This window comes from Lithobates pipiens, unplaced genomic scaffold (assembly GCF_037356315.1).
Source record: "Lithobates pipiens isolate NorthernLeopardFrog02 unplaced genomic scaffold, aLitPip1_a1.2 Scaffold_19, whole genome shotgun sequence".
In the NCBI taxonomy this organism is placed as follows: Eukaryota; Metazoa; Chordata; class Amphibia; order Anura; family Ranidae; genus Lithobates; species Lithobates pipiens.
Window position 1 is genome coordinate 468229101 of NW_027507764.1, and position 14334 is coordinate 468243434.

Consider the following 14334-nt stretch of genomic DNA (forward strand, 5'->3'; position numbering starts at 1 on the left):
ATATACGTTAAGGTATTGGGAATAAAATGCAAGATAAACCTTAATGCTCTTTTAATGAGAGGATTATGCAAGTGGGTGTGAATGCAATGTGAAATAAAAAAATAAAAAAAAACAATGCACAAGTATCTGACCTGACTGTTGTATAGGTAACAAGAAAATACACATACCTCCAGCATCATGGGTCCAAGTGTATCCTTGTCTATGACACTTTGGCCTGTAGAGGATATGTCTGCTTTCTGAACTTCATCCTCATTTGCAGCTGCTGCTTTTTCTGTAACAGAAAAAAATAAAATAAAACATTACACAGTACGTAATACCCAGGAGATGCTTGTATACATACCCTAGAACTATACTTAGCAATACCAGACAGAGGCAGCCATTAGAAGAAGTCTATCGCTAGAAATGTGTGCATTGCTCGATTCACAGCAGCTGATGCTACGGGGGCTTTAGAAAGATCACTGAAACCTGACCAATAAACTTCAACTTCACATATTTCATTTCATGACTTCTGCTACTGTGTGTAGGCGATGGGTACATTTTAAAAGATATGCTATAATTTCCAGGGTGTTTTCCATATTTGTGCTTAGTCACAGGACGGCTATGAAGAGAGTCATTTCATGTTCACGTTTATCCACACGAATAGCACGGCTTTGCTGCCAAACACTACCTTAGAGTGGACTTGGCATTTTTGCTCGCCAAAGCCAACGTTTACAAGCAAGGGACATTCCTGAGATTCCCAAATAGCTTGAAACATCATCCCATAGAGGTTTCTGTATGATTAAAATAACTCTCAGCTTTTATATACCTCTGCTTGTATCACTTGTTCTGGACGGATTTTGAGCTGTTTAGTAAATAAGCAGATGCTCTAGGCATTTACAGATATTAACTGCTAACCAGATGTGACACGGTCTTTTATCACAACAAGCGGCCAGATTCTTGTTAAGCACAGCTTATGCTTTATTTCCGATCAACAGAACTTAAAGTGTTACCACAACAGTAAAATCAGTCTGTATATGCAGTAAAGCATGCTGGTTATACTCATGGTGCAGACTAAGGGGTTAATCCTCCGCATTGTGTAAAAAAGGCCGTTTGATCCTGCCTTCTACGATCCTCCCCTTCTTCCACTGTCTCCAATCTATCACCTGATAAGACAGAGGCTAGGGGACAAGCTGCACATGCTCAGTTTGGTGTGTGTGTTTTTTTTTCTTGGGAGAGGACATGTAATCAGCACAGGGCCAAATCCGCACTGTCCAGACAGAGGCAGCCTTGTAGGCAGCAATAGTAGAATGAAAATTCCTCCTACAAGCTTTAACCAGACACTGATAGAAGTCACAAGACTGCTATATACGGCTGATGAGAAAAGGTATTTAGCAGTTTATAATTACTAAAACGAATGCATTTCCGTGTTCTGTGGGGACCAGATAAAATGAATGCAGGGTCCTGGGTTTAGTAACACTTTTTCAATTAAACTAACTCTCCGCTTAAAGAGACAAACCAACACCAGCCAGAGCGCCAAATTTTGTGCTAATGAGTAGATACCCGCAACATAAAATTATTACACTTGTTTAATGTGGTAATCACCCAAAATAAAGTTCTAGTACATGCACCCTGGTAAGGTACAACAAGAGCACCCTGGGAAGGCAGCATTTTGAATCAAAGTAGAAAACTGGGCAGTTCCGGTATTTTGTGCACATTTGTCTTAAACGTAGACAATATTTGGAATCATATTCACGTTTATGAATTATAGCTTGGTCAACAATAGCAAAACTTAAACTATTTTTAAATCAATTTTTCCAGCAGCAACGCTGCACAAATATTCTTCCTTTAATAAAGCAGCCAGCAGAAACAAGTCCTAACACGTGTTGTCCTAGGCACAGAGCTTTGTCAAAGAAGGTTTACGTTGTAAAGCGCTGTGTAAACTGCTGGCGCTATATAGATCCTGTATAATAATGTTCGTTGAGAAAGTGATATGGCAAGCACAAATTGTGTTGTATATGCTTTGCGAAAGCGCCGTGCTCTGTGCAAAATGCATCCAATGGAACTGGTTCCTACTGGCCATTTTAAAAGGTTAGTGCACCTTTAAAAAAAAAATGCTTATGCTAGTTAAGTGCGCATGTAGAGCAAAAAAAAAAAAACTGTGTGGCTTTGACCAAAGTTAATAATGCCCATATATCTTAAGGTAATCAGAGCTGCACAGTTTGCTTTTATCTTCAGGTTTCGTTGGAGAATGCCTTTAAAAACAGTTTCCACTTTACGGAGAAGTTGACCATGGCTTTAGAGCTTATCGTGGAATGTCCTGGTGGCCAGAACTCCACCTCCTCCATAAAAGTTGAAGCCCCTTTTTAAAAAAATCAGGGAATGGAAGAAAAGAAAAGAAAAGAAAAAAAAAAAAAAAAAAAAAAAAAAAATCGGGAACAGAACACTTGAGACTGGACTTCCAAAAGATATAAAAAGCCATGAAGCGATTCAATTTCTATTTCTTCTTGTTTCGTTGGAGAATGCCTTTAAAACAGTTTCCACTTTACGGAGAAGTTGACCATGGAATGGAATAATGGGTCTACTACTACTACTACTACTACACAACAGGACCCTTTGTGCTTCTACAATAATCTATCCTAAGCTGGGACAGAGTGTTTTATGCTTAAAGTGAGAAAGTCCTTAACTGGTTGCCATAACGGGGTTAGTACAATATTACATAATGGATCAACACAATTACCCCAATTAATTATTGCTATGCTATGACTTGTAAAGCCCACTTTTTTTGGCTTTTAAAAGGCACACTGTATAAATTGACATAGTCACCGCAGCTAAGACGAGCTCTTCAAATTTAGAGGTAGAAGACGACTGCATTCCACAAATAGTTCACAATCACCACATCAATATGAACTCTCTGCAAGGCAGGGGGAAGACTTCAATGTTCAGCAGCCTTACGGCTCACACACCAAATATGTGCTTTAATCTGGCAAATGTAAGAGCAAACAGACATTTCCTACTGCTCTCTAGTAAAATCAGCACCGGGGGATTTCTGCCCTTTCATTTGAATCTTATCCCAGATTTCAAACTCAATCCGACCTTTTGTAAGCAGACCTATGCTACAGTAATGTAGGCATGGAGAGGCCTGAACATACATTGGAGCTTTGTAGGGTTCTTCAAAAGACTAAGCTAATTATGTTAAATCATTTCCAGTACGTGGCAAGAACATATTTTCCCCTGCCTTTCTCTACGTATAGAGATGTGCCCAGACAATGCCAGGCTTTACGTAAAGCTTGGAGCATCCAAAAAAACATCTTCTGGGTTCTACCCCAGAAGGTCCTGAGGATCCCATTTGAAAAATTATCACCAAGAATCCAATCCAAAAAAAGAAGCCTCCAAAAGAAAGAATCCAAACCCTAAAAAGTTAACAAAATAAACTGACACGCGTCAAATAACAAAAAAAAAAAAAAAAAAAAAAAAAAAAAAAAAAGTTAATTTGTTAAAAGACCTACTTTTAAATAAATTAAACTAGTAAGGCATATCTATAGAAGCTCTTCCTTCCCTGGGCTTCAAGCAGCCATGGCAATGCAGGAGTAAACTAATGTTCAACTACTGCTGGAGTGTGCACACATCCACAGAAGCTCATACATTTACCTTGGAGATTAATAAAGTATTCTGAATCTGAAATGGTCTACAGGAGGAGCATAACACAGGGGGGAAAAATAAGAAGTACCTTATTTTCCGGCGTATAAGACGACCTTTTACATTTAAAAAAACTGGCCGAAAATCGGGGGTCGTCTTATACGCTGGATCAGCCCCTCCGATGCCTGCTGAGGGTTCGGTAATAAGGTATGTAGCTTTGGCTACATACAGTATATACCGCTGAGCCAATCCCAGCGAGCGATGTATTCAAATGAATACAGAGCCTGCTCGGATTGGAGTAACAACCTCTGCCAATCCGAGCAGGCTACTCTGTAGCCTGCTCGGATTGGCTTTGAGAGTCAGAGAGGTGCGGGCTGATGATGATACAGCCTCTGCCAATCCAAGCAGGCTTTGTATTCATTAATAGAATACATCGCTCGCCGTGATTGGTTCCAGCAAAAGCAGGAAGAAGGATATGGCGCCAGCTCCTGCTCCAGCAAGGAGGACGAAATATCAAGCGTCGGAAGCCTTGGAAGGGGGTCGTCTTATACGGCAAGTACAAGAAAAAAATGCTTAAACAACAGTAAGATTAGGGGGTCGTCTTATATGCCGGTCGTCTTATACACCGGCATATACGGTATCAGGAATACTACACATTTTGTACATAAAAAAAAAAATGCATTTCATGTTTACACTTCCCTACATTTTTTTGTTTTTAAGCTATGTTCATTGGCTATCTGGCTCCCAAGCTCTGCAAAGCCTTGGCTTGAGACCAGGATGGATATAAAATCGATGATCAAAAAAAAAAAAATCAGATTTTTTTTTATTTTTTTTATTATTTAAATCCAATTTGTTTTTGTTTGGTTTTTTTATAAAAATGCTTTTGGTGTAAAAATCCATCTAAAAAGTTAAATTTTCTATTTAAGGTACATTAATAATTTAGTTTATTCAGCATGAAATGGAGCTTAGTTATGTAGCATGAGGCTGTATATTCTGCACAATTTCCATTTTTGGTGAACTCATTCAATGAATCCAAGCTTTGCAAGCTGAGATAACATGCACTGCATTGATGCATTCACACAATTTCACAGCAACCATGAGATAAACCAAAGTTTAGGAATCTCTCTCCATCACATTGTTTTGCAAATCTATGTACACTACAAATTGTATGATTGAATCGGTTCAGATATTGCCGTTTTACCAACATGACAGTTTATTTTTCTAAACATAAAACAATAATTTTGTTAGAATCTTTAATATTTTCAAACTACCAGCAAGAATGAGTCCTTACATTTAAAGAGCACCTGTCATTTCAGATCCATCATGGCAGCGCCTGTTAGCGGGCATCCACTCATCTGCTGCTACCACGTCCCTCTCCTTGTTGTGTCACTGCCGCATCACCAGCCATCCCATTAAAGTGAATGGGACCGTCGGTGAGTCAACAGCGGGTCAGAGGAGGAGCCGCTGCGGGACAGATGATGGTTGCTCTTTAAAAATTATGATTTAAACCATTTTGATTTAAATCAAGCCTTTTTACTAGTGATTTGAATTGTGATTTCAATCGATTTAAAATCAAATCCACTCTGCTTAAAGCGGAGTTCCACCCAAAAATTTAACGAACGCTTTTTGGAATCCCCCCCAGTGTCACATTTGGCACTTTTCAGGGAGGAGGGGAGAGCAGATACCTGTATAATCCAGGTATTTTCTCCCACTTCCGGGCATGGATATCCACAGAAATCTATGCCATATCTGGAGCCCCCCCCCCCCCCCCCGCTGTCTTTTGGGAGACACACAGATCCCAGAAGACAGCTGGGACCTGTGGACTCACACACGTGCCGCAAGGCTTCACTTCCCCATTCCCTTACTGAAGATGGCAGTGCCTCCACCCAAGAGACAGATTAGCTTCAGTTGCCGACATTGCGGGCGCCCTGGACAGGTAAGTGTCCATATTTTTTTTTCTAAAGTCAGCAGCTGCAGTATTTGTAGCTGCTGACTTAAAATGTGTATTTTATATATATATATAATATATATATATATATATATATATATATATATATGCTAATTTGGTCAAAATAACCGATATAGGTTTACTAGTTAATAATCTAAATGCAAACCAGTCTGCTTTTGCTTACAGAGAACTCAAAACTAAAACAGCCGCTTAGTAGCATTTTGTGTTGGGATGTACTATAAGGATTTCCAACTCAGTGGTTCTGTTTTTGAATTTTTTTTCTGACATAGCGAAACATCTTTGTTTTTGTTTCATAAATGGTATATATCTTTCACTTGTATTTATTTAGTGCAACGTATAACATCCAGGCGGATAAAACAAAAATGGTGCCTTCATTTCAGACTGCAAAGCAACAAAATGTGATTTTAAAAGGGGGCAAGTCTTTTCTATACCCGCTGTATTTAAGCTGACAAAAACCCCTACACAATTTCACAAAATGTGCCAGATTTTTCAACAGCCATGATGGAAGAAAAAAATAAAAATAGAAGCCAAGTGTGGCCACTCCTCCTACACATTACAACTGAACAGGGCAGAATCATTGAGAAAAAAATATTACTCAAATGCAACAGGGATTTCCCTATTCTGCTTTATGAAAGACGCTCTGCCAGATACAGACAGCATAGGAAACTGAAGGGGACCTTTTGCTAAAACTGGTGCACTCACAATCTGGTGGCAATCAGCTTCTACCTTCAGCTTGTTCATTTAAAGTGGTTGTAAAGGCTGAAGGTTGTTTTAACTTCATGCATTCTATGCATGAATGTAAAAAAACAAAAAAAACCTGTGTGCTGCTCCCCCCCCCCCTCAGGAATCAATGGCTGAGACAGCAGCGGGAGCCATTGACCCCCACTGCTGTCAATCACAGCCAGTGAGCCAATGAGAAGCGAGCAGGGGCTGGGCCAAAGCCACAGCTCTGTGTGTCTTATGGATGCATAGAGCAGGGCTCGGGAGTGAGCATGCACCAGTGCCCCAATAGCAAGCGGCTTGGTACTGGGGTCACTGGTCGAGGAGGAGGAGCCATTTATAAAAAAAAAATAAACTAAAAAAAAAATATGAGAAAAAAAATGGAAAAAATAAAAATAAAAAAAACTGAGGTTGCAGCTCAAAGTGACCAGTTTGGTCACTTTGGGCAACACTAATTCTTTCCATATTTTATACAGTTTTTTTTCTCTTCAGATAAAACAAACTAAAAGCGCAGTAATAAAAACCAACAAACTAGGAAGTGGAAAATTAGATAAGAGATGGCAATAAGGATTTCCCACGATTGTCAGCGAGTGGCCATGGACTGAGCATGATGGGTTATGTAGTTGGAACAGTTGTAATGACTGCCCCGCCTTGTAATGATTCACATTTCTCTCAATGTGTTTACCAACAGAATGCATTAGCTGTCTCATACCTGTATTACATGGCTTTAATGCACAAACATGACCCATGACAGATGTTGTTTGTTGTGAAGAAAATGTGTCACTTTTCTGATTCATTGTCACACTTTAAATATGTATGTAGGCAGGATCTTAATATATGAAGTAAACAGCATTAAAGTCCGTGCCGAGGCATAAAAAGGGAAAAAGTGGGGAAAGATGAATTGTATCGGAATGGAAACAAGGATTTGTAGAAAATGATGAGCCATAGAAAGAAGGGAGAGTATACTACAACAGACACACCTGTACACTCACCTCTACAATTACCCCCCTTTTACTCGCCCTCAATCTGGAGAGATGAGGCACTCTGAGGACAAAGGAATTATTTTAAACAGCCACATGAAGGGAGAGAGAGAAAAAAAAAAAAGTAATGCCACAAAACAAAGTTAGTAAGCAGGAAAACCAATCCAACCAGTTTCCAGTATAGAGATTGGGATACCATATTCTATTAGCTGTCAGATAGCTAATATGGCTAGTATTTTTTATTTATTTTTCACCCAGAACAGAGCAGTACACCATACCCCCCACTGTGCCCACTGCTCAACGACTTCTCACCTGCAAAACACAGAAGCTGGTAGAGGAAGTCTTCTGAAATACTCCTGCTTCTATGTTTAGTGGTGATTGTGTGCCTCTTGACTGGCTCAGGAGCAGAACCTTCCTGCATCATCTACGTAAAACAGAAGAGGCCTAAGATGTACCAGATTTATGATGGCGAGCACCACTATGCTCCAGCCAAAAAAATAAAAGCCCTGGCTATATGGCATTTGCCCATGTGGCAGCTAATAGAATATGTTACATCATATCTGACATTGTCACAGGGAGTGATGAAGTAGAATATAAGGAAACGCGTTGGAACATGTTTACAGAGGAACTGGAAGTGAAGTGGTGGTTCATTCCAAATTTGCAGAGGCAGTGAGGTTTCGCTGCATCAGAGTGCACCTGATGCCATGTTATTGATGAGCACATTGTGTTTTTAACATCCAAGTGGCTTTTCTTACCCCCTTGGAGCCCACGCCTCTCGGCCCTTAAAGTGGTGTTGGATGCCGGGCGGCGGGCTGGGGTTTATGATCTTGGGACCACTGTAATTGGCTTTCCGATAGTCGCCTGTAATTGTGTCAGGAGCATGCTCTCAGCACAGCCGTTTTTGCACTATTGCAAGCAAATATGGGCCGCTCGGCACCAAGGTCCACCCACCAAGAGGCAGCATATTTGCATGCGGCTGGCGCCAAAAGGTTAAATAAAAAGGTTGACCGAGTTGATCTACTATACCATTGGAGGCTTTCGTCTTTTGTTTTACATGTTTATGGGTATTGATGAGCCGGACAGAGGAAATTGCGTTATTTTGATATTTCGAGGTGGAAATGCGATTCCATCATAAGCACAAAATGCCAGTCATGAGAGTGGGTGGCATGTTAGTCTGGTAAGTGATGTCCTGTAGGCAGAGGGGTTACACAAGTATCTGGTGGTGAAATATTTATTTTATGAGAAGGAAGTGGATTATCTTTTCTTCTGTTTTGCACCTCTTTACTGACATTCATTTAATGGACTTTTGTTATTGAGGTTCTTCATTTGCACTACTGTGAAATATTTTTAGTGTATATTTTGTTTGCACTCATTTATTCACCATTTACAGTCGTTTTTTTTTCCTTTTGGGGATAAAGAATTTACATAAATAATAAATGCTGACCATTGTAAGCAGCCTTGCTAGTGTTAAATGGCTTGTCTCATCTCTAATATTCTGCTGGAGAGCTTGTTCTTTTGAAAAACAGACTTACTGACTGGACTAGGAGTTAAAAGAAGAAAAGCCTAAAAAATGATTTACAACCATTACATCCAAAAAATGGTAGGCTGCAGTATAATAAATGCTTGCTTTTGGGTTTATTGCCACTTTACGGCATCATAACTACAAGGGAAACTCTGGGATAGCCCCTTCTTTTGGTGCCAAAAGCACATTCTTTTTTCTTGGTAATCCAGCCCTGCGTATGGGCAATAATGCCCATTTTCACAGACTTGAACTTGTAACCTTATTTAGCTCACTGACCCCAAAAAAATTAGGAAAAAAAAAACACGCCATCAAAAAAGGTATTCTGGAAGCCAGGAAAGTGAAAGCACTGGGTCCCAAGGACAGGCGTTGTGGCCGGGCCTATGAGCCTGCACTCCGTCAGATTGCACTCAGCAGGATAGTACTAGGTTAATGCACTGGGGCTGGGACTGCAGCATTTTTCCTTCGAAAGGCCTCTTGGGAATGAAGAGAGTTAAGGACATGTTGCTTCTCAGGAAAGCTTTAGGAGGTAAGCAAGTGAGACAATTATACATCTGCACAATCCTAAAATTATAAAGACTGCCATATGGCTTGGGTAAAGCCAGCACCACATTCGTATTCATTAGGAATCATTCTGCTAGCATAAAAAACACAAGACCCTTCCTGTGCTCTCTGAATCTGTTTATCTTTTCAACATTAATGCGCCATATATCATCTGGCTGCCGAAATCTCCCACAGTGCAGGGAAAAAAAAAAGGCAGGCAAATCGGCGCAGCTGCCCTTCTTCTCACTGGGAGCAGCCCAGAGCGATTCGTACCGTCACTTGCTTTTTTTTCACATGCACACTTCATCCTCGTTAGCGAAATCACAGTTTCCCTAGAACAGATATCACCACTCCAGACACAATTCCATTTTTTTCCCCCTCTCAGCTGAGAAAGTAAGACTTTGATGCACTACAGCTCTGCCAGGAATTGCTATAGAGAGGCGCGTGATGAGATGACTAAGCACACAGTGGAGGGCTGCCATGCACTGAGCACTTCTGCTCCAAGTATTGCAAAGTGAGCGCGACATTTCCACATTCACCTGTAACAGAAAACAAACTGTTTTGCTGTATAGTCAAAACTGGCAGAGACTGCTAGTTTGCCACTAGAACACTGTGTACTCGTAAAAGGCACAACTCTGTTATAGGCAGGAAGAACCCAACAACAAAAAGCACTGTACAAAGGCCAGCTATCCCTAGCAACCAATCAGATGTGCGTTTTATGGTGTCAGATCGGTGAAAGATTCATTCCGATTTGGTAAACTGGAAGAATGCGCTTTGCTCTGTGCCAACCTAAATCACATTTTAAATCTGCATCATGAAAGTAGAATAGAAGTGCCAATGAACAAGTATTTCCCAGTGAAAAACATCCAGACAGAAGCTGGCAACCAACTGGAATTGTTTTCAGGCAGACTGGCTACCCACACTTGTCCAGTCCTGAAAATGAACAGGACTTAAGCTGGCCATACACCTATAGATTATCTGCAGATTTTCTATGGTTAGATGGAAAAAGTGCAACAGATTTCTCCATGTTCGCTAAACTGTGTGGGTGGAAGAATCTCCCACCTTTTTCCATCTAACCATAGAAAATCTGCAGATAATCTGTAGGTGTATGGTCAGCTTTAGTTTAGTTTTCTAATGACTTACAGCTGTTCATTAAAATAAGTTCACTTTTGTAAAAAAAATAAATGCACATCTTTTTGCAGGTAAAAAAAAAAATGCATTTTTTTTTTATTATGAGCCACAATTAGCAAATCATGGAAGCTGGTGCATCTGTATCATGTTACACTCTGAATATACCCACAGGAGCCTATCAGATTTCAGCTTTGTGCAGCAAGCTTAAAGAGTAACTCAAAAAACAAAAAACACACAAAAAAAATAAATAAAAACCCCACAAACCAGTCCCCTCTGGGTGATCTATGTATATTGCAAGAATTGTAACTTTTTTCCAGATTCCTACCTTTTGTTACTCTGAAAACATAGCTGTGTGTGTGGCCATGTGCATAGTGAATCTAATGGGAGTGGTTTTAGAATTATCAATCAGCAGCTGCACTTGCAAGGCTCTGTCAAGGAAAGTTGCGGGGTCTGCATCCCTTCAGATGTGATTTCCCTTTGGGAGTATCTCACCATAAAAATACATTTTTGTTGCAGGGGATGCCAAAGATCTGACTTGTATCTAAGTGCAGACTTCTGGGAAAATCAGTGAGCCAATCACACAAGCAGGAAATTACATTGGGGGCAGTTCTGTGTACAAAACTCCTCCAGGTTGCCTTAATTGTATTTGTAGTCTTGCTGAATTGGCCCTGTCTGCATGACAAAACTCAATTTAATAATTGAAGGAGCTGGGTGGAAAGTTGTTGGCCAGAGAGACTACAGTATATTCAGTCAGATGCAGCCACTCTTTGGGTATTGCAGTTGCTTAAATATAATAGCAGGTAGGGTTGAATCCTTATCCACGCTGTTTGGTGGGAATGGGGGGTGGTCTAAAGGGTTTTTATTTCCCCCCTTCATCAAAACCATGGGCTGACGGAAGGAAATCTAGCCGTATATGGGTAGCTTTAGAAACACTATCAGGTTTTTATCTGTGCCCACTGAGAAATTTTTCCTTCACTTTCTGTCTCAGAAATACAAAACGACGTGAGAGGTAAATGGCATTTTGTTGTGGCAGCCCACCTATTTTTTTGCAGTATATCTCTGAGGGAATTTATGAATGGGCTTCTCTCGGTGCAGTTCATGTCGCTATCTCGCTCATTAGGGCTGTGCTATTCTCTTGGAGCTGGATGTCCTATTTATTTCATTTACATAATGGAGTAATATTTATCAAGCAAGATCTTGATTTCCACACTCTACAGCGTATGGTGGGCTATAAACACGGCAAAACGTTATTCACCTTGCTGGACTTCATGTTAAAATATATATATAAATAAATAATAATAATCAGTTTAGGGTTGGGTCGGCCTTTAAAAAAAAAAAAAAAAAAAAAAAAAAAAAATAGTATGGCCAAAGCTTGTTTAGTCATACTTCTCATGTGGGTCACAGGAGTGCACTTACTTTTACACTCCTGAGACCCAGAATCAGCTGACCATGGGCAAAAGTCCACTATCAGCTGACATCACAGAGTTGCTCGGGTCTCTGGATGTGTCCAGACAATAATGTTTGATCCACCCAGTTGCCTGGATTGACAGCTGGCCCAGCTGCTCCTGCTGGTGGGGGGGGGGGGAACAGCAGCAGCATCACACCAATGCTGCAGCAATAGAGGCTGAAACGTATCAGTCAAAAATGGTGTTTTCTGCATTTTGCCGCTAGAGAAAAAGGTGCGGATGATGGCGCCGAAAACGATTTTGCTGTCCTTATGGTGTGTTTTTCATAGGACATGCGACACAAACTGCATCAAAAACTATAACATGGGTGCGTTTTCAATGCATTAAAAAAAAAAACTGCACCAAAAACACACTGTTTTTGGTGCAGTTTTTTTTTAACTGACCATAAATGCAGCAAGATTTTTTAACAACACAATGAAAGCACAAGTGACCAGTGTGAAGACATACATAGAATTTGATGCATTTTTCTGGCACTAAAAAGGTGTCAATAATGGGTGACGATATTCATGATATTAATTAAAAAGTTGAATATATTGCAAATATATATATAAAAATGTGTTATATATATTTTTTTTTATTATTATTTTTAAACTGTCATATTTGGTTAAGTGCATACTAGTACAGAAATTATATATGCAAAATAAATAAAAAGCAGCAGCCTGCTCATACTGGGTACAATCTAGGAGAAGATGTACTACACTAATGGATTTCTATGCTGGTGTGTGGTTGGAGAGGTAGATTTTTCACATGTCTGCAGTTGGTAGAGGGTATAACCTACTCCCTAATAAGAACTGGAGTGGCCTACTTTACAGCTAATGAGGTTGTTAATCCTAAACTGTCTGCTGTAGGTTTACAAGAGACCAAAATTTAAATAAACCAAAGGGAATAAAGACTCCTAGAAATTCTATCAAATGTGGAATAGAACTGCCTGTGCTACTTTGCGTTCCCATATACAAAATCCGCGGTGTATTTTATATGTAATAAAAGCAATACCATGCTAAAAGCCTCTGATCTCAGATGCACATACATGGAATCCGAGTAATTATTATTTTTTTTTACTTTTGTAAAAACAAATCAAAGAGAGCACCACATTTTACAACAGCACATAGTACATATGTGATATTGGTTTTCATATCATGTGTACGCATGCGGATGTACAGATATTACACAGATCACAGTGCTCTGCACCAACAGTCAGCTTTCACCTGCTTTTTCCCCCTCATTCTGATGGCTGGAGCCATCTTTGTTCAGGCATCATCCATGGTCAGCATCTACTTCCTGAACTGAGATAACGGCTCAGAGAAGACACGATCAGGTAAATTCTGGCCCCTGTGCAGTTTTTGGCTCTGTTCACACGTGTGGTTTAACACAGATCACCCCCCTGCTGCAACCTCTCACCTTGTGACTTGTACAGAGTTGAAATGTAATAGTCTGAAAACTGGAGACAAGATTTTCTCCTGCCTGTAGCAGACTGATGACATCATCAGAGCCTCTGCAAAAGCATTTTACCGGAGCTCAATCACTGCTTTTTTAAAGTGTATGTAAACCCAACACTGAACTTCCTATTTGCCCCATTTTTGACTGTTAAACAGAAATTTAAAAGTGTTTATTGATCTGTTTAAAATGTTCATAAAATACCCGTTAAATTACCAGACAGACAATCTTGTGAGCCTGTATACATGGAGGGGTGATAAAGATGGGGGAGGGGTGATAAAGAAGGGGGGGCAGAGGGCTGTGTCCACAGTAATCCACTAGAAACTAAAACTAAACTCCAGGTATCCCATTACTTGAAATTGTTGGTTTCCTTCATCAATAGGTGTAAAGTGCTAGGAGCGCTGTATTAACCATTTATAGTGTCAGCTACATACAGTATATAGTGCTGTGTCAGGGCAGTGGGATGGAGACCTCCCATCCTTTCCACAGAACACAACCGAGTCAGGCTGAGCAGAGCTCAGCCATTCATAGGAAGCCTTGTATTTTATGAATGAAGGCACACAAATTACATGTCCACCTCAGCCAATAAGAGGAAGTCTTGTATTCATCTATAAAATACAAAAGATTCTTGTGAATGGCTCAGCCCAACTCAATTTGTTCCCAGGAACAGGAAGGCCCAATACTGGTGCCAAAACCCATGCTGTATACACTGACAGTATTTCTTGGTCAGTTATTTTTTCTATTTTTGCAATGCGTTTATACCGTTCACTGCTGGAGAGTTTTTTGCTTACACGTTTAAAAAAAATATTTTAGGCCTGAAGAGTACATAAAACCCCCAAATTATTACATATTGTCTAAAGGAAACACCTTTGAGAATAAAATGGTGGTAGCTCCAATTATGTCATATGACATTTTTTGTAAACCAATCATAATAAATAAACATGGGAGAATCTATGG

At 40.0% G+C, this 14334-nt stretch overlaps 1 protein-coding gene across 4 annotated transcripts in view; it reads right to left on the reverse strand.

Annotated features, from left to right (window-relative positions):
• Nucleotides 1-14334, reverse strand: part of NCOA2 (nuclear receptor coactivator 2) — a 347064-nt gene that overhangs the window by 88732 nt on the left and 243998 nt on the right. For all 4 annotated transcript variants that reach the window (XM_077492850.1, XM_077492851.1, XM_077492852.1 and 1 more), the window contains one exon: nt 168-271. In XM_077492850.1, the coding sequence (XP_077348976.1) occupies nt 168-271 (104 nt within the window). The remainder of the gene's footprint in view (nt 1-167; nt 272-14334) is intronic.